At 36.5% G+C, this 27,555-nt stretch overlaps 1 protein-coding gene across 4 annotated transcripts in view; it reads right to left on the bottom strand.

The window, feature by feature from the left end:
- The window catches only part of XRN1 (5'-3' exoribonuclease 1), a 164,586-nt gene that overhangs the window by 104,023 nt on the left and 33,008 nt on the right, over positions 1–27,555 (bottom strand). For all 4 annotated transcript variants that reach the window (XR_005065238.1, XM_037037720.1, XM_037037721.1 and 1 more), the window contains exons 7-18: positions 26,194–26,281; positions 25,939–26,107; positions 25,122–25,189; positions 24,683–24,820; positions 17,144–17,210; positions 16,826–16,931; positions 15,502–15,591; positions 13,603–13,759; positions 11,920–12,039; positions 4,787–4,956; positions 3,704–3,824; positions 3,505–3,603 (exon numbers count right to left, since the gene is read on the bottom strand). Coding sequence is in view for 3 of the 4 variants with exons in the window: in XM_037037720.1 (XP_036893615.1) it covers positions 3,505–3,603; positions 3,704–3,824; positions 4,787–4,956; positions 11,920–12,039; positions 13,603–13,759; positions 15,502–15,591; positions 16,826–16,931; positions 17,144–17,210; positions 24,683–24,820; positions 25,122–25,189; positions 25,939–26,107; positions 26,194–26,281 (1,393 nt within the window). In the remaining variant the exon portion in view is untranslated. The remainder of the gene's footprint in view (positions 1–3,504; positions 3,604–3,703; positions 3,825–4,786; positions 4,957–11,919; positions 12,040–13,602; positions 13,760–15,501; positions 15,592–16,825; positions 16,932–17,143; positions 17,211–24,682; positions 24,821–25,121; positions 25,190–25,938; positions 26,108–26,193; positions 26,282–27,555) is intronic.

The raw sequence follows: 27,555 nt of genomic DNA, 5'->3' as shown, positions 1-27,555 counted from the left end.
ACTAGTTGAGTGAAAGTCCCCTTTTCAATGTCCATTTAAGTTTTTTAATTTGTAAAATTAGTAAGTTGGATTAGTTTTTACAAAATTCCATCCAGCTATAAAATTCTATGATTCCATTATTTTCATGATTATCTTGTTTATTTTTCTTATGGAAATTAATTTTTTAAAAGCAGGGGAAACATCTAGAAAAGAGCTATTATTATTCATTGTTTCCTATCAAATAATCAAACAGTATAAAACAGAACCTAAGAAATCTGATTTCTTTCCACTTAGTGGTTGGTATAATGAAGTAAGAACACTAGCCTTATAGGTAGGAATCTGGGATCCAAATGTGGGTTCTACCTGTTTTCAGCCATAGCTTCTTAGGTGACTCTTTCAACCCCACTGAGTCTCAGATTTCTTTAATAAGACAAAGGAATAATATCTACTTCACAGTGTTTATTTGAGGATAAAATAATACACACAAAAGCTTTGGTACACTATACAATGGCATAAATATTCTATATGAAATAATATGTATTATTTAAAAGATTTTATTTATTTTTAGAGTGAGGGGATGGGAGGGAGGAAGAGAGAGAGAGAAACATCAATGTGTGGTTGCCTCTCACATGGCCCCAACTGGGGATCTGGCCTGCAATCCAAGCATGTGCCCTGACTGGGAACTGAACTGGCAACCCTTTGGTTCACAGCCCGCACTCAATCCACTGAGCTACACTAGCCAGGGCACATTTTTAAAGGTTTACTTTATTCTCATTTGAGAGAAAGGGGAAAGGGGAGAGGGAGAGAGAGGGGGGGAGGGAGAGAGAGAGAGGGAGGGAGAGAGAGAGAGAGGGAGGGAGGGAGAGAGAGAGAGGGAGGGAGAGAGAGAGAGAGGGAGGGAGGGAGGGAGAGAGAGAGAGGGAGGGAGAGAGAGAGAGACAGACAGACAGAGAGACAGACACATCAATGTGAGAAACACTGATTGGCTGCCTCCTGCATGTGTCCCAACAAGGGATCAAGTCTGTAACCTGGGCCCGTGCCCTGACCGGGAATCAAACCCGGGACCCTTTGGTTATGGGACAACATTCCAACCAACTGAGCCATGCTGGCCAGGGCTATATGAAATAACATTTAAGTAAAAATTAGTTTAAAAAATTAACATTTTTATTACTATTGGCTAGATAACAACTCCATGGTAGAAACTGAAGTTCAAACACAAATTTTCATTCATTTTTCCTGTTTATTAAGCTTAATTATTATTAGCAAATATTTCTTTAACAATTAGAGAGGGCTCTTTTTAGAGTTTTTGGTGGTAACTTAATTACTTGATGTGAACAGAATGTAGTCATACAACAGAATGACTATTCTGATAGATGAAAGAAGTTTCAACATTAGAACTAGGCTCCATTAATTATCCTGTTCTCTTCTTTCTATATATTTATTTCTAACTTCATTCTCCCAATCTTTCCTTTAGTTTTTGAAGGAGAAGTGCTCCTTCTTTCCTAGATTAACCCTTTTGTTTCAGCCCTAGATAAAAATCCCTCCTTACCCCTCACGGGGTCTTGTTATCAGCAAACACCCCTTACCCCTGTAGTACCTTTAATATCCGCCTCCTTTTGCCACTACCCTTCCCCCTCTTCCATGTGAATTTTGCTTGATGGATATTCTAGTCTCTACCTACAGTTTTGTTTCTAGCCTTCTTTTAAATAAAAAACATCTTAACCAAGGTCTTAATGCCTGCTGCCTCTACTTTCCACCTACATGGTCCAAGACTAATCCTTAGGAATTGGACTTCAGCCTCCACCAACCTATTAGAATAGAACTCCCAAAAGTCAACAACGGTGCCTAAAGGACAAATTCAGACTTTGTTTTAGTTTTTATTCTTGAATTATATGCAGCATCCACTCCATGAGTCTGTGATGCTACTTATTTGGGAATTGTTCTCTTACCTGCCTGAACACTATGTCATGTTTACCATTCCTTTCCCAACTTTTACAACTGTATTTCTTGATGCTTCAGAGTTCTTTTTCTTCAGGGAAATGACCCCCAGGGTCTCAGCCATCACCTCCTTGCTGAGGACCATATATATCTGTCTCCCTCTAAGCTCTACTTTTTCATCTAAAGATCAGAATACTGTAAGCAATTTGACTATTTTCTCAATAAAGGATGTACCATTCTAACTGCAAAGAAGGTAAATTAATCTATTATATACAAATGGATGACTTAGGTCCTTAGGGCTTAAAGCCCCGTGGAACCCCTGTGGAGAAAGGCTGGCAGGACTGCTCTTAGGTCCTATTACCACCTTATAATTCTATCGTTGCTTATCAGAGAGCAGGACTCTCCTCAAACCAGGGACTCTCCTATTTTAACTTCTTTAACCCAGTAAACAATAATTATTTTCTAGTTAATTATCCTGGACCCTGAAAGTCATATTTAATATTTTCTTAATTTTTTCAACCCCTAGATTTGGACTACAACATGTCAATTTTATTTAGTCTTGTTCGTCTAGATTGGAAATTTTCAACTGGTGTGCTGCAAGAATTTTTAAAACATGCAATATCTGAGCAGTTAGTCAGGGACACTGACCTCTTTTCCCTTAGACTGTCAAATTAAAAAATGACAACAAACGACACAATAACCCTCAGTGTGAATGAAATCAAAATTATACCTATTTTTTGGCAGATTGGCAAAAATAAAATATTTGGGTGTGACACAGAATTTCAGCAATTAGTTGCTGTGTGCCATGGGATGAAAGGGCTGAAAGTCGCCGACCCAGATCTATTACCACTTCCACAGTTTACGCCCTTATTACCTAACACTTCTATAACCACAACCTTCGACCTTGAAGACTTTTCCAGTTTCTTCCATTTCTCTTTTATGCAATTTAGTCTATTATAATGCCACCAAATTAATCCTGAAAATTCCAATTTGAAGATAACATCCAGGGGGGGGAAAAGTCCAAGCTCCTTAGCCTGGTATTCAAGGAGTACCAGGCATAATCTGGCCTCAAACTGTTTTTCAACCTTATCTTCCACTATTTCCCAACACAAGCCATCTGCTTCAGTCAGATTTATCTATTCCTTCTCCTTAAATATATCACATTTATTTGAAAAGAAAAAAGAAAAAGTATTAAGAGAAATTTCAGACATCAAAAGGTTAAAAAGAATAAGAAAATGTAGCACATCTATTTTTGACAATAATTCCCAGGTCATGTTTTTCTTTCAGGCATAATACCTTCCTTTCCTGTCCTTTTCTCCTCTTTGTAGAAAATTTTTTTTAGCACCCAATTCAAGCTTATTCTCATCTATAAGTGTATGCTTAGCTCACATAGCTCATCTCCTTTTCAAAGTCCCTGGAGCATTTTTTTCTCACTATGTCACAATTATACATGTCCATTTATTGGTGTAAATGTTTCTTTATTTTATCCTTATTTACATTTGTAGTTATTTCATTAAACATGCTGCAGTTAGGATAATTTTATGCATAGTAAACACCTAATAAATACATAATAAAGAAAATACTTACAAGTTCATCTGATTCTGCATTCACTAAGATTTCCAACATCATGTTTTCTCCACGACTGCTTTGCTGGAATACTTGAACCGCGCTTTTCTTCAAAAAAAACTTTAAGAAATTTCAGGGAATTGAATTTTAATTCTTTCTCCATTAATCACTTCCCATTCAATAAATTTTTTTAAAAATTCTGAACTAAATAGCCACTGACTTTGTGTTTGATGTGTTTCAAAGTAGGAAATCCACAGAAATATAATGCCTTCTGGTCAACCCTGGTTATTTTGTTCTTGCTTATGTCTACATGCCAAGCATCTAATGATATTGTTTTATACCTAAAAAATAAATCAAAGCATTTAAAATTCACACATTATAAGCAATCACAGTTTTTCAGCATTCCTGTGAATATTTTGCAAGACTCATCTTGCTTATAAACAAGGCAATGACAACTCACCCTCACAAACAAAGAAAACAGAGAGCAGGACAATCCAGACCCTCTCTTGTTACTGGTGCAGACACAACCATGGCTGCAAGTCACTGAATGGAAGTTTTCCCCATTCATTTAAAACAAAACAATACTTGATACAAACTATATATATAAACAAAACTGTATATAATTAATTTTAAAAATAAAGGGTCATGTTAAGTATATCATAAATCTCCATATCCTCCATCTTCCAAAACCCAGAATGAAAAATAGCATTTTATAATGTGTTTTAGAATGTGTCTATTCATCTTTCTCTTTGCTTTAAAAAAAAAATCACTGAGAGATGTTTACTTTATCTGAAACTCAACAGCCATCTAACAAAATACATTATTGGCAGGAAGAAAAGAGAAGAGAAAAAATAAGGATGACATTTTAAGGAGGAAGACAGAGAAGTGGGTTTGAGGAGGTAAGAAAATGAGGAGCTCTTTTTCTTCTTTCTATTTGGGTGGCTACCCAAAAGTTATGGCATGTCCAAAAATGCTGGGAGCAGAAACTGGCAATGGAAACAAAACTTCACACAGCCTTTTGAAGAATAACACAGATACACATCAAGGAGGAAAAAACTTTTAGAAACTTAACGGAACATGGAGAGAGAGAGGCAGAACCTGACCAAAGCAAATCTGACCAAACTACACAAACGACTGGGAGAGAGAGATGCTACAGTCCCTGGCAAGTTGGATGCAACTTACTATAAATTGACTGTAACTATTATAAATCATTGTTAATTCTCCAAAGAGATACATAAAGCTTTTACTTTTGGTATGGGGGGAGGAACCCTGCAGTTTGTGAAAAACTCCCCAGTAACATTACCTTGTGCAACACCGCTCTACGGCAGGGAACCTCTCTGGCCATGGAGAGGGGTAGGTGAACTCTGTGCTCGCATCGTGCCAGCACATTAAGCACTCACTATGTTGGTTTCTCTTCCTCTCTCTTTCTGTGAGGGCGTGGTTACATGTCTCCATGGCTTCCAACAATCGCTTCTGAATGGGAAGATTGAATAGAGGTTAAAGGTATAAAAATTCTGTAATTTCAACATCCAGAATAAATCTTTTCCCTTCAGTATACAGAATTGTGTTCTTGAAAAACAAAAATCTTAACTAATGGAATTATTTTCCATTTCATCACATGACAAACTAATGGGCTAGTATTCATTGTTTCGAAGGACTGGAATATTGTTAGATTATCACTTGCCTCTGCAAATTCCCCTGATCCTATTACTCTAACAGTAGACAGTAAAGAGTGCACAAGAACAGCAGAGAATCAAATTTTAAGTGTGAATTCATCATTATAATTTATCATAATTCATAGAGCATTAGTCTCTTACCTTATAAATTCTGCAATGGTACAGCGATATTTATTTTCCCAAATTATTTTACATTTAACATAATTCCAATCTGAATTGCAATGGTTTAAACTACTTTTAAGGACAAAATGATGTGACTGTTCACATGGAAGAAGGAATGTGTGAACTGCAAAAGTAACTGGGGACTTGTCTTACCAGTTTCTATCATTTTTCACAAAGCTACTATAATCAAAACATTTCGTACTGATACAACAAGAGAACCATAGGCCAGAAAAACAAAAGAGTTCAAAAACCAATACGAACTGGTGTCAAGATCACAGTATCTGACCATTTAAGCACTGCTGTTGTCATAACTAGCTAGGCAGCTGAGGGGAAAAAAGCACATATACTCTCCACTTCACACCATATACAAAAGCATCAGAGTAACAAAAAAGAGTAATAAAACAACAACAGTATTCAAAGAAAAGCTGGGAGTATTGATAATCTGGAGTGATAAATTCTTATTTAAGACCAAAAAACCTGAACAGTCTTAAGGGAAAAGACATTTTGAAATGTAAAAAAAAAGTCACAAAAGACATCATACACAAAACAGGAGACAAATGCCACATTTGGGAAAGAATACTACTACCATACTGGGCTGGCCAAAGAGTCTGCATGGTTTTTTTATTCCCACCAGTAACTATTGATTTGGATATTTTGAGTATGTCGGCTATCTCCCACTATTGGCTTCTAGTGGGTAGAGGCCAGGGGTGCTGCTAAACATCCTCCAGTGCATAAAACAGTCCCAGCAAAGAATTATTTGGCCAAAGTATTAATAGCACCAAGAAACTTGGCAAACTACTTCTGACACATTCAATCAGTCACAGTACCTTCTCCATACACTGCACAAATCTTTTTTTACATTTCAGTTATGTGTTTATCTTTCTTGAAACAAGAAAGCATAACATGCCAAAAATGTTACAGATCTTCTTGCATCTTCACTATTAAAATGACTGCACAAAAATTCACTACTTTTGATAAGTTTTTAAGAAATGACTACTGATAAGACAGGTGTCACGATACAATGTAACAAAATGATTCTGAATGGCGTTAAAGACAACGAAGCACTACTAGAGCCAGCATATGAAACAAACTAAACAAACTTTTGCCCAACCCAATACAAAAAATTGCTAGAAATCAAAAAAAAGAAAATGAGGTAGAGGATATAACAGGCAATATACAATACTCAGTACAGAAACTGCAAAGGGCAAACAGATAAAAATATACTCAAATTAAAGGTCAGGGAAAACCAAATTTGAATAATAAAAAATGACATTCTTTGTCATTAAGGGAGGCAATATTACTCAGGACTGGAGAAGCTGAGAAGTGGGCACTGAAATATTGCTGATGTGAGTTAGACCAGTGTTCTTGAACGTTCCCAGTAACCAAGCAATACATTTTTGGAATTTACTTTATAAAAATATAATTTTAATATATAACAATGCATAAACAAACACACAAACAAAAAGGATACATAAATACACAAGTATTTTTATCACAGCCTTGCATGCAGTGGCAGAAAACAAAGATTCACAAGAAGTTGCAGAATTAGCCCTAAGCAACCCCATGTGCCTTTCACCCACCGTTCCCCTTTCCTACACACACACAGAACTTTATAAAATCCAGGGAACTGACATTGGTACAATACTATTAACTAAACTACAAACACTCGGATTTCACTAGTTTTTGTGTGTGGCTTTTTAGTGTGTGCCTATAGTGCTGTGGAGTTTTTATCATGCATATGGATTCATGCAACCACGCAAAGTGGCATATAGAACTATTACATCATCATAAAAATGGCCCTCATGTGATTCCTTCATAATCACATCTTATCCCCAACCCTAACCCCCAGAAATCACTGCTGTTTCATGTTATAATAATTTTGTCATTTCAAGAATATTATATAAATGGAATCATGTAATACACAACCCTCTGAGATTGATTTTTTCATCCTCCAAACTGCTTCTATCAAGAATTACTGCCGAGCAGTACTCCATTACATGGATGTACTACGATTTGGCCATCCCTCAGTCGCTGAAGGACATCTGAATTTTCTCCAGTTGGGGATTACTACAGGCAAGCTGTTCTGAACATTCACATACAGGTTTTCCTGGGAGCATATGTTTTCATTTCTCTAGGATACATTTTAAAAATCACACTTCAAGAAGGTGATTGCTGAGTTGGATAGTAAGTCTATGATAAACTTTAAAAGGAACTATGGAACTGTTTTCCAGAGTGGCCTCCTAGACTTTTAGTCCAATAATTATCTATGCCACTTTCAAAGCATTTACAGAGAAGGCTGTAAAAAGAGGCAGGAAGTAGTAAAATCTGGAAAAAAATTTTGAGTAAAATAGATAATACTGTACCATAATTTCTTGATTTTAAGATACCATTGGTATTGTTAAGGTATGCAATACAATTCCCCAATCTTTTGGGAAATAAACACTAAATTGAATTTCCATAATTGAATTTTGAGTAAAATAGATAATACTGTACCACAATTTCTTGATTTTAAGATACCATTGGTATTGTTAAGATATGCAATAAAATTCCCCAATCTTTTGGAAAATAAACACTAACTTGAATTTCCATAATTAATTTTTACTGACAATGGTATTTAGTTATATCCTATTTTCTTCTCCAATATCACTTATTTTATTGAGGTGTAATTTGCATTCAGTGAAATACACGGACCTGAAGTTTCCAGACTGATGACTTTTGACAACTGCATACACCCAAGTGAGCCAAGGTATAGAACATTTTCATCACCCAGTTCATCCTTTTCCCCTCCCCACCCAACTATTCACTTTGTCACCTCTGTTCTGCTTTCTGCAAAGATTAGCTCTAGTGTGTCTGGCTTCTTCAGCTTAGAATGTTTTTGAGTCCTTCTATGCTGTTTCACTTACCAGCAATCTATACTTATTTTATTGCTGAGCAGTATTTTATTATTTGAATTCAGCACAATTTGCCCATTGCATTGGGCAATTTTTAATTACTATGAACAGTTAGTACAAGAGGTTTTGTGAACATTTTCTTTTCATTCTCCCTCTTGGTAAATATGTAAGAATGGAATTGCTGGATTCCAGGGTAGTTTTATTCTTAACTCAGTAAGAAACTGCCACATAGATACACAAATCATTAGTACTATTTTATACTCCCACCATCAATGTATAAAAATTTCAAGTGCTCCACATTCTTTCTAATATTTGGTATTGTGTTTCAATCTTTTAATTTTTCTCCACTCTGAGAGTGTTATCTCAACATGGTCATACTTTACAAATCTCTCTGATGACAAGCTAAACACTCTTTTATGTGCTTACTGGCTATTTGTATGACGTCTGTCTAGAAAATGTCTAACCACCATTGATATAATTACAACAGTTTGCACAACATTAATGTAACCTGGCAGCCAAGGAGAGTGGACTGGAAATACAAGTGAGTAAACAATGACAACTTCACTGTACTAGTCAGTGGGGGCAGTAGATGCCGGTGAGTAAGCATGTGTACTATGTGGCCATCGCATCCAAGATGACTGAGTGAGTGGAGCAATGAATTTGCATCAGTGTGTGTTTCCTCTGAGGAAACCATTTGGATGATTCAGAAGGCCACTGCTATGGGTACCTGGTGATTGGCAGCTTCATCATGACAATGTGCCTGCCCAAGCATCACGTCTCGTGCAGTGTTGGGCAAAACATCAAATCCGCAGGTGACTAAGACCCCTACAACTCAGATTTGACACGCTGCTTTTGGCTTTTCTCAAAACTAAAATCGCTTTTGAAAGGGAAGAGATTTCAGACCATTGATGAGATTCAGTAAAATACTATGCAGCATCTGATGGGGACTAGAACTGTGTGAGGTCCAAGGTGTCTGTCTACTTTGTAGGGGGCTGAGGCATCACTGTCCTATGTACAATGTATCTTGTATCTTCTTCAGTAAATGTCTCTATGTTTCCGATTACATGGCTGGATATCTTCTGGACAGACCTTATATGTCTTGGTTTGTGAAATGGCCCTTCAAATACTTTGCCCATTTAAAAAATTAGGTTCTCTGCCTTCTTACTATTGAATTAGAAGAGCTGTTTATATTAACCCTGGATACCAGTCCTATGCACATGTATGTTTTACAAATATCTTCTCCCAGTGTGTGGCTTACCTAATCATTGTTTAACAGCATCTTTTGAAAAGCATTTTTAAAAATTTTTTGATGAAATCCATTTTCTCCATTCTTTTTTTATGGTAAACATACTCTGTGTCTTGACTAAGATTTTCACCTACATTTACCTGAAAAATTTTACAGTTGTAGTTTTTATTTTTAGAGCTATTGTGTATTTTGAATTAAGTTTTCTGTGTGGTATAAGCTATGGGCCGAAATTAACTTTTTCCCACATATACAGATGGCTATTCCAGCAATAACTGTTTGGAAAGTTTTTTATTTATCCATTCAATAACCTTGGTGCTTAACTGAAAACGAATTAACTAGAAAAGTGTAGTTCTATATTCAGACTCTACTTTATTCCACTGATCTATTTGACTATTGCTATGCAAGTAACATACTGCCTTGAATACCACAGCTTCATGGTAAGTCATGAAATCAGATCATAAAAGTCTTAAATACAGTTTTTTTTCTGACAGATTGCTTTGGTTATTCCAGATTCTTTACAATCTCATAAAAACTTTAGAATCAGATTTCCAATTTTCAAACAAAAATTTGCTGGGATATTCATTGGGATTATGTTGAGTCCAAAGAACAATTTGGGAACAAGTTACATTTTAACAATATTTAGTCTTTTCCTTCTTGAATGTCACACAGCCCCTCCATTTATTTAGGTTTCACCCCACCAACATTATTTAGTTTTCAGTGCAAAGGGTTTACACATGTTAAATTTATAGTTATGTAGAATTTAAACATTTTGCATTTCCAATTGTTTGTTGCTAGTATATAGAAACACAACTGAATTTTCTACAAATTTTATATCCTGTGACCTCGCTAAATTTACTGACTAGTTATAGTATTTTTGAAGATTCCTTGAAATTTTCTATATATAGGAAAATCTCACATGCAAATAAAGACAATTTTACTTCTTTCTCTCTAATCTGCATGCCTTTATTTCTTTCCCTTGAATTACTGCAATGAACTTCTGGTATAGTACTAGAAAAGAGAGTTTAGAATGGGCATCCTTATCCTATCCTTAACTTTATAGAGGAAATGTTTACCGTTTAAGTATGTTGTTAGCAGGCTTTTTTGGATGTCCTTTATTTGACTGAGGAAGTTTTCTCTTAGTCCATGTCTATTAAAACTGGATATTAAATATTGATCATGAGGTAAATCACTTTGTAAATCAACCTTGTATTTCTAAAATAAACCCTATTTGGTGATGAGAATTATCCTTCTACTATATTACTAAAGCCCATCTGTTTCTATTTTGTAAAAAGTTCTTCATCTACTTTTAGGAGGGTACTGGATATAATTTTCTTGTAACACCTTGCTTGTGAATTTTGGTTTCATTAATTTTTCTGTTCTTCATTCATTTTCCATGGATTTCCATTCCTATCATTACTATTTCTTCATGTTCCTTTGACTTTAATTTGCTATTGTTATTCTAGCTTCTTATGGTAGGGAGCTTAGATAATTTATTTTAAAATTTTTCTTATCTAGTATAAGCATTTGAAACCCAAATCTCCCTTTAAGCCCTTCTTTAAAGATCATCGCAGATCATGTTATGTTGTGCTTTCAGTATTATTCATATCAAAAAGTTTTTAAATTTCCCTTTTACTTTCTTCTTTCATCCATGGGTTATTTAGAAGCATGTTATTTACTTTCAAAATGCTTGCAGATCTTCCAGATATTTGTATTAATTCTTAATTTAATTCCATGTGGTCAGAAAACCTCTATGACTTCAACACTTTTATATTTATTGAAACATTTTACATCTCAGCAAATAATCACGGAACATGTTTCTTATTCACTTAAGAAGAGTGTGTACCCTGCAGTTGTCGGGGGCGGCATCCTACAAACACTAATGAGTGTTAAGTCTTTATCCTCACTGTCTTCTTGTTTTATCAATTTCAATTTTGACAGTTTTTCAGGTTTTGTTTCATGTATATGAAGCTGTTATCAGGTTTATAAATATTTAGAATTTTTATGTCTTACTGATGAACTAAACTGACTTTTTAATCAGTATAAAGTATCCCTCTGATATCTGGTAACACTCCCTGTTCTGAAGTCTACTGTCAGCACTGGCTGGGCAGCTCAGCAGACCAGAGAGCTGTCCCGATGCACCGAGGGCCTGGACTAGACCGCCGGCCGGGGTGGTGTGGTGTCTCTGTCTCTCTCCATCTCTCTCTTCTCCCCATTCGCTTCCTCTCTCTTTTTAAAGTCAATCAATCAAGGAAGTCTTCTTTGTCTAATATTAGTAAAGCCATTCCAGCTTTCTTATAATTAGTATACCTAGAAGTTTTGATGCACATACTAAAGAAAAGAGTAGTTAAATCTCATTAAATACAAAACATAAATGGTGGTTTAAACTCACAGTTTATTAACGTATGTGAAATAATCTTTGATTAAGAATATATGTGCATATGTAACTCTTTCATGCACTGACCTCCTCGATAAAAGGTATCAGGACCACAGCTTCCCATTCCTGCTGTTTCCCATTGAGATCAGTTTTAAAATCAGGTGGATAATATTCTATAATTGGTGAGTCCTCACTGGTCATCAAATGCTGTGAAAAGACACAATAGTGTAATACAGACATAAGACTATCAACATAGCTTTTTCTTAATATATTGACAATATTTCCTCAAACAGTTTAAAATTTCGAAGCAAAGCCAAACTAATTTTTTACATCTCAGATACGTTGCAATATAATTGCTATATTTTGATGTTCACTGGTGATACAACTTCACTGCTACTCATCACTCTACCCCTCCACTGGTTATATAGCAAAACTGTACTCTGAATTTTCATTTCATCATTTCTATCTTTCCTTGTCTTTTCACTCTACAAGACTCACTTAAATTGTTTTCCCATCCAAACTTTATTACACAGGCTTCTAATTTTTAACCTTAATAATTTGTTTTCATGTCCTAAAAAACTGATTTTATTAAGTAATAAGTAATATAAAAACTGCCACCTAAGATAATTTAAAAAGAAAAACATCCTAAAACCCAAGAATCTCTTCATACTAACAGCAAAGATAAGAAGTCCAATAAGACATGTTTTTAGTAGAGATTTTGTAAGAGAGGTGGAAAATGAAAGCATAAGGATGTCTTCTAAGAAAACAAAAGAGCATATTTCTCAGAGTAATATTTAAAATAAGGCCCTGGCTGGTGTAGCTCAGTGGATTGAGCATGGGCCTTCAAACCAGACGATTGCAGTTCGATTCCCAGTCAGGGCACATGCCTGGGTTGCAGGCAAGTTCCCGGGAGGGGCCAGTTCCCAGCAGGGGATGCACAAGAAGCAACCATACTTTGATGTTTCTCTTCCTCTCTCCTTCCCTTCCCCTCTAAAGATAAATAAAATTTAAAAAAATAAAATAAATAAGTAATAACCAGTATGCCATGGGCAGAGATCAAAATAGACGTGGCTGTAAAACATGTATTGCTTCACAGTAAGTGTGTATCAATCTTTAATATATCTAAAGGTAGGAAAAAAAGCATCAAAGAAACCTCAGAAGAAACTTAGGGTGACCAAAGGGACCAGCGTGGAGGACAGGTTAAGTTTCAGAAAGATGAGACAAAGTACAGGCGCACACAAGTGCATATGTGTCTGCTCTCATTTCTGGGATCAGACGACAGAACAGACTGATGCTTTAACCAGAGAAAAGCCTTTCGTTCCAGTTTGACAAATGAAATACTTAAGACTCAAATATAAACTGAGGTACTACTTTGGTTGAGACAAATGACTTACGAGAATCGTATCTATTCTAATAAGTAGAAGGTAAGAGAACAAGAATGAAATAAGCAGACATCTGGACAAAGCTGATAGCTCCAGATTTTCCCTGACTTGGCTTGTTTCCATCAGTGCAGAGACACACTGCAGATCTGTGGAGGCTGAGCACGAACAGGCTTCATTCACTCTGAGCCATCCACGGAGTCTGCGTGCATCTTTAAAGATTTACAGCTCACTGTAAATCAGAAACTTTTCAAGGGGCTTAAGAACTACTGTATTTGAAAATAAAAGTATGGCTAGCTATTAAAGAAATTTGGGTGCTCTGTCTCTAGGTTTGGAGAAGGGGCTTCCAAATATTAAGAAGAACATAAAAACATTTAATTCTAAAACCCACCTGGTAACATGTAGGAAGTAAATTTTTGCTAGCTGCGGGAAGTACAGCAAGAAGCTGTTCGAACGGCTTAAAAGGTTTTCCTAGTTCAAAATGGATTTTGAGTGTGCTGATGTTGCGGATATCGGACAGGAAAGGTGCATAATGGTAAGGGTAATACCTACAAAACAAAACTGAGTTTTAAACAAATGGCGACATTATGAAACAGGTCAATATTAATGAATGCTTCCATATTTTAATAACACAATAATAATTCTAAAGAAAATATCATCACCCATACTTCTACCAACTGAGTATAAGAAATCAGTAGTCCTGAAAAATTTAGGTCATGTGATGGAGACAAATGTTGTATTTACTTAATTTTTAAAGTATAGCTTCACACATTTCCAAAATTGGGATGTACGATGTAACTGAAGAATACATATATAACAGAATGGGTTAGTTCCCAAAATGCTGAGCGTGCATTTTCCAATCAATACGTTCTTAGAACAAAGTACTGAGGTAATCAGAAGACTCTCAGGAAGCCTGGGCCTCTGCCACGAGGACAAGGCCAACAGCGAATCTGAGCTTACACTGGATCTTCCTAGTCAGCTCTAAGAACTTTTATATTTGAATTAGTGTATTATTATGCTTGTGATAAGGATTAAAGCATTTATCAGTCATACAACTATTTTTGTTTTTAATACTTTCCCATCTTTAACTATAGGTATAAGTATTTTTAAAAAGCTTCACACGTACAATTTTTAAAAAATATCAATATTCTTAATATTTGACTAAGGATAACCAAAAATGAAGAAATACTTTTATGGCCCACAATTATGGCATATTTGAAATGAATGGAAAAGTTCAGGGGGCAGAATGGCATGTGGAATAATTGAAAATGTAAAGACTTTGGGATCAGATAGACTTGGACTTGATTCTTGCATAAAGGTGGTGTGCGTGACCTTGGAAAGGTAATTTAACCTCTTTGAGCCTCATCTGCGAAAGGCAAAGAACAAGGCTTAATTTAAATGGCTGTGAAGATTATATGAGAACATGCTTTTTAAATTCTTGGCCTTACTGCCAGTAGTATGACAGCAATAACTTACATTCATCCTCTGAAAAAGGCAAATCAAGGATTTTTGACATTAGAACACTCTTCAAAAGATGCTGAGAATAAAGTTAGTTATAGGAAAGATTTTTTAAAGGCTATCTATCAGTAAGTGGAATCATAATTAATGTCACATTATGTCGCTTTGCTTTGTTTTGCTATGTGGTGCTTTAAAATGAAGCCTAGGCCCAGGTACTCTGACAGCAAAATAAAATGAGCTATCTCATCACCTCAAAGTCTCTCCCTCTCCCTGCATCATTTTTTGGTTTAATTTGGGTGGTTGGTTTGGAAATGTAGATGGAACATGCTGGAATAGGAAGCTTGAGAGAAATGAAAAATTACTATTTCCCAGAAAAGCAAATAATTCTTTTCTTCTTTCTTCTTTACCTTTCACAGCCAAACATTCAAATAATCCATTCCTCAGTAATTACTCCTGATAAAAATTTTCTCAAACACACGAAATGTAAAAAAGAATATAATGAACAACCCCACATAACAATAACTCTGACCCAATAATTATAAAGAGTCTGTCAGGCTTGATTCACCAGGATAAAGAAATTTTAAACCCTTAGATTAACAAAGGACTTTTATTACGGGCCATCTGCCAGGGCTGAAAGCATCATTGTTATACCACAGTCTTCTCAGGGTGTTTTTATCTAAGGAGACATTACCTGCATTTCACTTAAACTTGGCTGTATGTACCTTTTTAAAAATACTACCAAAGATAGAAAGAAATAAAAGCAAAGGAGTCTCCAAATGAGACTACACTAATGAACCAATATTAAAAAACCTTTCTTTTCACATTTCCTCACCAGCTCCAGGACTGAACTCCGTGATAGTAATAGTGCAAAATCCACTGTATTGCCTGAATATAACATGCAGCTTGATCAGCCAGAAAGTCACTGAAAACAGAACAGAGTATTTTCATTACCACATTATTTTTTTTAAAGATAGGACACTGTCTTTAGAGCATGAAATCTGATGATACCACACTCTGCCTCAATATGTTTTCTTTAATCAATGAATAAGCTAAATAATTATGATCAGAAAAACTCCAAAATATTATTTTTTTTAAATTCCATTCTGTCAAATTAAATGTTTGCCTTCTGTTTCCTAAACCAACTACCAGAATATTGAAAACTGCTGTGCGTATTTATTCAGTCAACGAATGATGCTTTGGTTTAATAGTTGACAATTTTGCCAATGTAGATTTCCATAAAGTGGCACTACCAGTTCCTTAAATAGCTGGGAAGCTTTGAGAGACAGGGTGGGAATTTTCTTCCCCTAGGAGGATGCCTGAGACAACCACAGAGAGAAATCAGAAGCATCTTAAAATCTGGTTACAGCAGCCAGAATACACTTTGAAAAGTGCTATGGATCCACAGACAATTTTCCTTCTAATACCTTCGTCTTTCTAAAAACCTGTCATTTAAGGTAAAATAAATGTGGGGTCAGGTGGAGAAGGACCCTAGGCTAAAGCCAAAAGTGGCTACAACCTTGTTAGTGTCTATCACTAAAATTCAAGTCAAGATGCACCTAAATACTCTAGATCTCCCGTGTTCAGAGAGGCACAATCTCTGAAAGGGTGTTATAAAAGAAATATACCCTCCTTATTGAAAACTGAAGAAGAGCATTTTTTATCACTGTACAGCAGTTACTAGTATATTTTGCTACATTCCTTTCTAGTCTTTTTTATATAGGCTGTTTTGGCCATTTTTTTAAAAATGAGAGTACACTACACGCACGCGCACGCACGTGCGCGCGCACACACACACACACACACACACACATACACACACCACCACCACCACCATTCTAGAGATTAGGTTTTTAAGAATCTTTCAGAGTAGGTATTAACCTAGGGTTGAGCCAGGCAGCCTTTGAAATAAGTGTGATGTGATCTTGAGAAGACAGAAGCAAAAAACTAACCATTTTCTATTTGGCAATTTTTATCATAGGACTTCAACACATGTCAGTTAATATTACTTTCTCCAAAGCCTTGCCAGTTGAAAGACTGAGAATTTATGAAACCGAAAAATCCTTCTTTCTCACTATCTTAACTATCAAAAGGATGTTATTCTATGAACTACAAAATCTAATTTCTTCCAAGTGTAATAAGAATTGGCAAGAACATACTCAGACACGACATCAACTCCCATCTTCGTCATGTAGTATGTTCTTTTATATTGCCTAAACTCGGTCTCAAAGAGGTCATCGTCTTCAGTCTCATCTTCTAAATTGTCTGGGGGAAAAAAGCCAGAAACACAGTGGCTGATAATGAAGAATATTTTATTTTTCCACCTAAAGCTTTGATAAATACATATGAAAGCATATGTTTATAACCTATCATTGAAATCGGTTCCATCCAACATTATTGAATTAGTACCAATAGAGGAAAGCTATGACAACTGTTCTGTCCAAAAAGTAACATATTAAAATGCAGTTTGTACTCACCCTTAGGAGTTACCACTTCTTCTCTATTTTTATCTAAAGCAACCCAACATACAGAGTTTTCCTGGCCCTATAAAAATTACAAATCAATATGAAATTAATGGCAAGCTACATTTCAAAGTGAGACATTGCACAGGGATATTTAAAAATATACTAAATATAAAGGAATAATCCTTAAGTGACGCACTATAAAAGTTTATTTTAAAAAATAATTTCCAAATTCTGTGTAAATGTTTTTTGTTTTACGTAACTTGTTTTCTAAAGCTACAAGTAGAACTTAACATTCAAGACTCTCAAAAATATGTAATAAGTAATTGTCATAACTATAAAGGAAATATACTTCATTACATGTGTTTCAAGAATATTTCATTTACTCGGAGAAAAAGATACAATCAACATCAAATCCTTTTATAATTCATCGATCTTAACATTTCTTTATAAGATTCTATTTATTTATTTTTAGAGCAGAGAAGGAAAGGAGAGAGGGAGCGAAACATCAGTGTGTAGTTGCCCCATCACGTGCCCCATACTGGGGACCTGGCCCAAAACCCAGGCATGCGCCCTGACTGGGGATCCAACCAGTGACCCTCTGGTCCACAGGCCGGCACTCAATGCACTGAGCCACACCAGCCAGGGCAATCTTAACATTTATATGTGTCAAATTCTGGACTACCTTTAACAAAATATACTTGATTATGATGGACTACACTGATTATAAACATCGCCTAGTTTGTCTGTCTCTGGATCCCATCATTCTTATGACTCTATTACCTATCCTCCACTTCGAAATTTCTCTCCTTCGTAACTCATTTGCTGTTCTATAGTTCTTTTCCCATCTCATCATTTCTTTCCTATCTTTTCTTTACCTTGTGATTTCATCTCTGCTATTCTCTATTTCCTGACTGCCTATCTACCACCAGTGACTCACTACTGGTTCTTCGTACTCCTATCCTCATCATTTCCTTTTCTTCAGGCAAACTAGGGCCTCGGCCAACTTCCTGTGCCTGGGCAGACCACCCTCCAGCTCCTCTCATTTTACCAGTGTTTCTACTGTTAACCACTTATGCTTGGAACACATGTGATGTTTAAGGACTGAGCTGAAGTGGGCAGAGCCAGGAATTATTATTATGTAAGTTTCATGAATTCAAGTTCCAAAAAGTTGCAGAGGCTGCCTTGGCCAGGTGGCTCAGTTGGGTGGAGTGTCATCCATACACCAAAAGGTTGTAGGTTTGATTCCTAGTCACAGCACATATCCAGGTTGCAGGTCCTATCCCTGCTCAGGCAGCAAATGGGAGCAATGGGTCAATATTGCTCTCTCTTCCCATTCTTCTCTCTTTAAAATCAATAAACATATCCTCAGGTGAGGATTTTAAAAAGAAAAGGTTGCAGAGGCTGTTTTCTTAAGAGAAAAACTGCAAAGCAGAATGCAGACTGACTGCTGCTAAGCTCCACTAAGAAAAACCTATGCAATTAGAGGACTTCACTAAAGAAAAATCAAGATAGTTGCTCTTTCTGTGCAAGAGTCCTAATTAAAACCAGTACAGCACGGAGAATACAGGAAACTCATCGATTTCTGAAGAATACAATAATTATAGATAAGCTGAGGAAATTTTCAGAAAAGGTTTATTTTCCAAGTTAACACATATAAGACATTCTTTAGACCTTATTAGAGATGTTTTACATGGTACTAGCATATTCTAATTTTATTACTCACTTATCGAGCACCAAACATTTACAAGATATTGTGCTATTAATCACTCAACCTGGCCTATTATTGTAGTAGTATATACATAATTTTATATGCAAATTATTTCTACAGAAAAAATCACTGATCTAATTAATGTCTCATAACATTAAATGCTATAAATATCTACATTTTAAAAAGATAAGTAGAGACTGAAGATGGCGACATGGTAGGAGGGAACAGATTCCACTTCCCCCTACACATGGGAGAAAAACCTGGCTGATCTACAGAGGAACAGAGCAAACAGCCAACAGTACCCCAGAACATATGAAGATAGAGCAAAAATTATATTGGACATTTAAAAACCAGACGGTAAGGAGAGTGCTTCAGGACAATAAGGTCCTTGGGACCAGCACAGAAACCAGGGCAGCTAAACCCCAGGCCTGGAGCCCACAGGGTCTGCCACAGGGTTCTTGAGAGAGAGCTGGGTCAACGGCTCCCTCCCCTGCTAAATAAGGTTTGAGCAGCACCAGGAGAGACCTGGTTGCTTGAAGTCAGAGAGGGGAATAAGGACCAAGTGGCAAACACACAGGGGCTGTGAGCACACACAGAGTTTGTGGACACAGGCTGGAGAGAGTTGAGGGAGCTGGGCTGTGACAGGCTCTCACCAGGATAGTCCCCGGTCTAGTTGGAGAATTGGGCTGTTCCACAGGCCAGGCCTCTCTGTATGGAGAGGCAAGCTTAAGCAGGAGGAATTTCTCAAAAAGAGAAAGTGAAACAAGAGACACTCAGCTGCTTGGGGAATTCTCCTGCAGCAGCCACTCTGGCCTCCTCCCCACCCAGCCTCAATGGGCTTCCAAGGTGGAGCAGAAGGCCCTGTGCACACTCCTGTAGCCCTGGGAATACTGGGGCCTGAACCTGAGGGACCTGAGGCAGCCTAGCCAAGTGCGCACGCCAGATCAGGAAGGGAAAAAGGGAAAACCAACTGCCTCTCAACCTGCTACAGCCAAGACCAGCAAAAGTGGTTTGGCCAGTTTGAAGACAGCAAGAGGCTTTGGTGTTTTTTTTGAAGTAATTCTTTATTTTGTTTTATTTTCATCATTATTTTTATCTTTCAACTCCTTTTTCTTCTCCTTCTTTCTTATTTTATTCCTTCTTCCTTTCTTTCCCATGTTATCTCTTCTTCGTTCTTTTTTACTTCTCACAAGTGAGACAAAAACCCCTGAAAGTGTAAAAAGACCAGAGTTGGACCCAAAGAGGGGGCATCCCAACAGCTGAGACAGAGAGACAAATTTCACTTTGCTACTACAGAGAAATTGCAAGGTACTGCATATTTGTATTATTATTTTTTCATTATTACATCTTTTATTTTATTACTATTTTTGTATTCCTCTTCTTTCTCTTTAGTCTTCTTTGCTTGGCCGGTTAAATAGTATTGCTTGACTGGCTTTCCTTGTTCTCTCTCTCATAGTGTATTGTTAATTTACTGTCTCTCACTTCACTGTGTTCCATTAGCACACTACTCAGGGTCCTGTACTGCTTATTCTTGTTATCCAGATCACAGATTCTGTCATATGATTTTTGCTCCATTATTATTATAAATAATAGCTATTCCACGGCACCCCTCCCAAATCTTAGCCCACTTCACAGTTTCCTGAACTCTACTACTGTAGTGGTTAACTCTGTTCTCTTACACATTGTACCTATTTTCTATCCTTTACTCACACCTTACCTCAGAATCTTATCTCCCACAACCTCACTGCCTTATAGATCCACCTCAAAATCCTTCCCTTCCCAACAAGTCCTGTTCTTTCCACGATTTCTAAAAAGTGGCAAGCTGGGTGGAATGTCGCAATTAACACTCTACATAGCCAAAGGATCTCCTGTCTCCTCTCTACAGGCTGGTACTGTAAATATCATAAAATACGCTCTTGCTGTCTTAAACATTTTCCCTTCCCCCTCCAACTGATCACAAAAAAGAGCAGATGGAAACTATGAACATCAGGATACCTGCTAGAAGAGGAAACACACCAACAAAGGAACCAGCAACAGATAACAACAGAAGAAGGTGAAGGAGGCAGTAGAAGCCACACTAACCTCAACCAAGGACCTATCTGGAAACACAACAAAATACTGGAGAAAATTACCCAGAACAACTGAACAAGAACAAAAGAGAATCCTCAAAACCTTGTACACGTGGAAGAACCAGTTTCAACAGAACCTGCCCACACCAGCACAACAAAATACAAGAGGTGGTAGACAGAGTGATTCTCAGTTAACCAGTTGGGGGGGAAAAAGTCACACAAACCCAGGAAACACAGAGAGTTCCAATCAAGAGGAACCCAAAGAAGCACAATTCAAGGCGCATCATAATTAAAATGGCAAAATTCCAAGACAAAGAGAGCATCTTAAAGGCAGCAAGGAAAAAACAGAAAGTAACATACAAGGGAGCCCTGATAAGACTAACAGCTGACTTCTCAATGGAAATGCTCCAAGCCAGAGAGAATGGCAAGAAATATTCCAAGTAATGAGAACCAGAGGCCTGCAACCAAGGCTACTTTACCCTGCAAGGCTTTCAATCAAGACAGAAGGCCAAATAAGGAGCTTCCCAGACAAAAGAAGTCTAAAAGAATATGCCTCCACAAAACCAGCTCCGCAAGACACACTAAAGGGTCTGCTTTAAGGAAAAGAAAGAAAAAGAGAGAGAAAAGAACACAAGTACAAAAATGGCAATAAATACATACCTATCAATAATAACCTTAAATGTAAATGGATTAAATGCTCCAATCAAAGGACACAAAATAGCTAAATTTTGTAGGAAATTTAGGTAAGAAAGCATGACCCACACATATACTGCCTACAAAAGACCCACCTCAGGACAAAAGACCTCCACAGACTGAAAGTGAAGGGATAGAAACAAATTTTGCAAGCAAACGAATAGAAAAAAAAGCAGGGGTAGCAATACTCATATCAGACAAAACAGACTTGAAAAAGAGGCCATAAAAAGAGACCCAGAAGGTCACTTCATAATATTCAGGGGAAGAATCCATCAACAAAACAGAAACATTGTAAATATATATGTACCCAACACAGGAATACCCAAAAGACATAAGGAAAATCTTGGAGGACTTCAAGTAGGGTGTTGACAGCAACATGATTATACGAGGGAATTTTAACACCCCACTGTCAAAAATGGACAGATTTTCTAAGCAAAATATCAACAAAGATATTGTGGCACTGAACAATGCCGTAGATGAAATGGACTTAACTGATATATACAGAGCCATTCATCCCAAAGAAGCAAAATATACATTCTTTTCAAATGCACATGGAACATTTTAAAAGATAGACCACATGATAGGACACAAAACAAGCCCCAACAAATCCAAAAAAAACTGAAATCATATCAAGCATTTTCTCTGACCACAAGGGACTGAAACTAGAAACCAATCCCAAGGAAAAAAACCCACAACACTCAAAATCATGGAGATTGAATAGCATGCTATTAAACAATGAATGGGTCAAGAATGAAATTAGGGAAGAAATCAAAAAGTTTCCGGAAACAAACAAACACATAGACCAATGGAATAGAACAGAGAGCCCAGAAACAAACCCAAGTCTCTATGGGCAATTAATATTCGACAAAGGGGGCAGCAATATATAATGGAGTAAAAATAGCCTCTTCAACAAATGGTGCTGGGAGGACTGGACAGCTACATGTGAAAAAATGAAACTTGAGCACCAACTTACACCATACACCAAAATAAATTCAAGATGGATAAAAGACTTAAATATAAGTTGTGACACCATTAAAGTCCTAGAGGAGAACACAGGCAACAAAATCTCAAATATTTCATGCAGCAACATTTTTACTGATATGTCCCCTAGAGCAAAGGACATAAAGGAAAGAATAAACAAATGGGATCTCATGAAAATAAAGAGCTTCTGCACAGCTAAAGAAAACAGTATTAAGATAAAAAGAGAGCCAACTGTATGGGACACATATTTGCCTATGATACCTCAGACAAGGGTTTGATCTCCAAAATATATAAAGAACTCACATGATTTCCCTCTAAGAAGACAAGCAACCCAATTAAAAAATGGGCAAAGGACTTGAACAGACATTTCTCCAAGGAGGACATACAGAGGATCCAGAGACACATGAAAAGATGCTCAGTATCGCTAGCTATCACAGATGCAAATTAAAACCACAATGAGATACCACTTCACAGAGGTCAGAATGGCCATCATAGACAAAGCAACAAACAAGTGCTGGAGTGGTTGTGGGAGAAAAGGGGACCCCAGTATACTGTTGGTGGGAATACAGACTGGTATAAAATCTAATGGAAAACAGTATGGAACTTTCTCAGAACACTAAAAATGGATCTGCTTTTTGACCCAGCAATTCCACTGCTAGGATTATAGAACCCTTAAACACCAAACCAAAAGAACCTATGCACCCCAGTGTTCATAGCAGCACAATTTATAATAGCCAAGTGTTGGAAGCCACCTAGGTGCCCATCGGTAAATGAATGGATCAAAAAACTATGGTATAAGCCCTGGCTGGTTTGTAGCTCAGTGGATTGAGCACAGGCCTATGAACCAACCAAAAAATTACGGTACATTTATGCAATGGAATTCTATGCAGCAGAAAGAAAGAAGGAGGTCCTACCCTTTGTAACAGCATGGATGGAAGTGGGAAGCATTTTGCTAAGCAGAATAAGCCAGGCAGTGAAAGACAAATACCATATGATCTCACCTTTAACAGGAACCTAGACAACAAAACAAACAAGCAAGCAAAATACAACCAAAGATACTGAAATAGAGAACAGGCTGACAGAGACCAGAGGAAAGAGGGGAGGGAGTTTCAGGGGAAAAGGGAAAGGGTTTGTAGGAACAAGTATAAAGGACACATGGATAATAACAAGCGGGAGGGTGGGGTGGGGTGTAAAAATGGGAGGGAGTTGGGGAGAGTTGGGGGGTGCTGGGATGGGAGTAAAAGGCAGAAAACTGTACTTGAATAACAATTAAAATTTTAAAAAAAGAATTTCCTTCTGCTGGGGTAGTGGAAAAATGGAGGAGGGTATGGGAAGACAAATTGTGATGGAAGGAGACTTAACTTGTGGTAGTGAACACACAATACAGCATATAGATGATGTACTGTAGAAATGTGCACCTAAAATCTGTATAATTTTGTTAACCAGTGTCACCCCTATAAATTTTTTTTTAAAAAGATAACTAACTGCAGGGGAGAAGTGGGGAGAAAATACAGACAATGTAATTGAACAATAAAATAATGCAAATTTAAAAATATATTAATTAATTATAATTTAAAAAAGATAACTCATTTCTGGGCTCTTATATTCAGAAATGTTTTCTACACTTTTAAAAGAATAGGAAAAAAGCCATGGCTGGTGGGGCTCAGTGGACTGAGGGCTGGCCTACGAACCAAAGGCAGTTCGATTCCCACTCAGGGCACACGTCTAGGTTGCTGGCCAGGTCCCCAGTAGGGAGTACTCGAGAGGGAACCACACATTGACGTTTCTCTCTCTTCCTCCCTTCCCCTCTCTAAAAATAAATAAATAAAATCTTTAAAAAGAAACAAAAAATAGGAGAACAAAGGAAATATAATGTTCTTCTTCAAGGGTAAAATAAGAAATTGATTTTTAAAGATCAGATTTAAATGATAGGATCTAATAGAAAAAGAGAAACCAAAACAATTTTTTAAAATGTACGCACAGAAGAATAAATGAAAATGAAATAAAGCAACCCCAAAACCATAAGAAAATGAGAAACAAGGAATATCAGTTTTACCTTTACAGATAAAAAAATGAAAGGACACCTAAAAAAATGAACACCTTTGATTTTTTCTTTTCCTTGTAGTTCTTGGCTTCTTCTGCTGCAACACCTGCCGCCTCGTTGAGGTACTTGTTACCAACTTTGCTTTCAAACCACTTTAGGTCCACAAAAACTTCACTGAAGTGCTCCCGATCAAACTGAACAGAAATATTTAAATTCATGTAAAAATCATTTAGGTATGTCTGGAAGAATACAAACAAAACTTTTAATATGGACTATTTCTGGGGCATAGGAAATCAGAGAATACAGTTTATTATGCACATGGAGACCTCATCTACTACTCTGAAAATTACAAATAAAATGCAAATAAATATAATTTATGTAAATTTATTCATATAGAATGACTAATAGGGTAAGAATTACAAAAATTTTTCCTTCTGCTATTATGTAATCACTAAGTGACCATTTACAGGAAAGCAAAAATTTCTGGTTACTTACATCTGATAATTTCACAAGGTATTTCTCAAATCGAGGTAAGTTGAGATGCCCACTTTCATTAATATAACCTAAAAGAAATAACATCTAAATTTGGACTAAAAGCTGGTAGTTTTTCTAAATAACTCAATAAATTCTTTTTATAAAATGTTGAATGTTACACTCTACTAATCAGAGAAAAACACTGCACTGGGCTACATATAACTGGATCTAGTTTACTACAACTTGCTGATGAACTTGCTATTATATCATAAATAAGATATGAAGCAAAATATAAGAAATTCCAGGTTCACATAATAATCCTCCCACACTTCCAGTATATTGTAACAGTTATTTAAATTAAATATGGTCTAGAATGTAACCATTTGATGTCACCTTCAGAAGAAAAGGACTAATATCCTGTTACTCTGTTTTCTTCAGTATCACTACTGTTCATGAATTTCCTATTTTAACTGAAAAGTCTTTCCTTCATATTAAATACCCTAACGTGTACCCATTTAGGATAACTGAATTTCTATGTTTAAATATGAAAGAACCTAAGTGAAAACAACAATGTCTACTGAGTTTCTTAAACAATTACAGGCAGAGATTAATTAGGTATCAGTAAATGAGACTGCATGATTCTAGTAATTTTCTGAGCTTATGAACTATTGAAAACTATAACCTTAAAGCCTGGAGCTTAAAATTAAAAAAATAAAAACTCTATTTTTTTTTTTTACTTTAGCTGTGCATGTAATAATCTAATGACCTGAGTGACATTTTTAGAGTTAGCCGAGTGCTAAGTTAAGGTAGCCACAAATGACTATTAAACTTTGTTTACCTCCAAGTTCTGGCAGGATATTAATATATGTTCCATAAAGAAGAGGCAGTGCATCATGATTAATATGTAAATGAGGTAGATGAGGGATAAAATCATTGCCAACGAGAAATCCCATCAAAATCCAATCATCTATTATCCTTTCAATATCATATTTAAATGTGATCTTGTCCTAGAGTAAAATGGGAAAGAAAAAAGTCAAGTCCTATGCAACTTTCTGCATACACATCTTTGGTTCACAGATACAGGAATACTTACTTTTAGCACTGAAAACTCATAGTCAATATATTCTCTCATTAAAGACAAGTGCAAGAGGTGAAATGTGGTTTCTTCTGGTGCACATACCCTGTAATTAGTCAGATGATCAACACAGAGTTAATTTTATATATATATATTCAGAGTTAATTATATTTTTAAGGTTCAAGCTTAAAAATGTAGCAAGACTTAAAGTAAAACTTATCATTAGAAGATAATTTTTGTATTCAATGCATTCAATTTATATGTAAGCTTTAGGGTAATGTAAAGATAAAATATAACTGTAATTACAATACATACAGCATAGATTTCAAAATAATTGGTTTACATTATGCTTTCTGTGGAAGGACTATGAGAATGAAGAAAGCCTAAGGAACTCACAGGAGATGTAAGAAACCGTGAGGTCTGGCCCAATTAAGTAAGGCTGTCCACCCACAGACAGCACACAGATAGGCTGAGTTTATACTTTCATATGTACTGCAGTATAGTCCAAGGCTTCAATGGTGAGGAACTATTGGTAAAGGAACTCAAGAATTAAAGATTTTAGCTTCAGTTATAGTTGACAGGCCTAAATGATTAATGCATGTGGAAAGCTGTTATTCCAGAAGCTGGAATGCATGACACCAGGAGAATGACAAGCAATTCAACCTTTTTGCCCCAAGGGGTGGGGCGGGGTATGTAAGCAATAGAGATGGTATCTGAGCCATTGTGTTCCAGGAAGTCAGATAAAGAATTGTTGGCCAGCAGATAAATACTAAGTAAACTGCCTCCCTAGGCAGTTAGTACTCTAGCTACTATTTAGCTAGACAAACACTAGCTAAACTATGTCTGGGATAAGAGATAAGGCAACTCTTATCCGATTCACCTTTTTCTAAATCCCTTACCTACTCTTTCCTTCTCCCAATAAAAAGGGTGGACTTGAGATGAGACGTTAGAGGAATTTGGGGGCACGTAACCTGCCATCTTCTCAAATCACCAGCATCTGAATGAAGTGCCCATAAAGATTCAATTGAGTCTCTACTTACTGGTCCTGGTATCTGGCTTCCCTGTCACTGCTTATCTTGCCCTGGTTTGGTTTTTACTCTTGGCTGTTAGTCTGTACTCCAATTATAAGTAAGAATACAAGCCAACAAAAGTATATGAATAGGATTATACACCAACAGGAAGTGGGATTTACCCCAGGAATGAAAAGATGATTCAACATAAGAAAATAACTGACATTAATACACCACATTAATGAAGGAAAAAACGTCCCACAATCATGTAGCTGAAAAAAAATTGTCAAAATTCAACACCTTTCCTTTATATAGTAAAGGGAATTTATAAAAAAAAACACACACACAAACACAGCTAACATCATACTAA

This window comes from Sturnira hondurensis, unplaced genomic scaffold, assembly GCF_014824575.4.
Source record: "Sturnira hondurensis isolate 20B ecotype Veracruz unplaced genomic scaffold, ASM1482457v3 Scaffold0023357, whole genome shotgun sequence".
NCBI classification, from domain to species: Eukaryota; Metazoa; Chordata; class Mammalia; order Chiroptera; family Phyllostomidae; genus Sturnira; species Sturnira hondurensis.
This window is presented reverse-complemented; position numbering and strand designations above follow the sequence as displayed.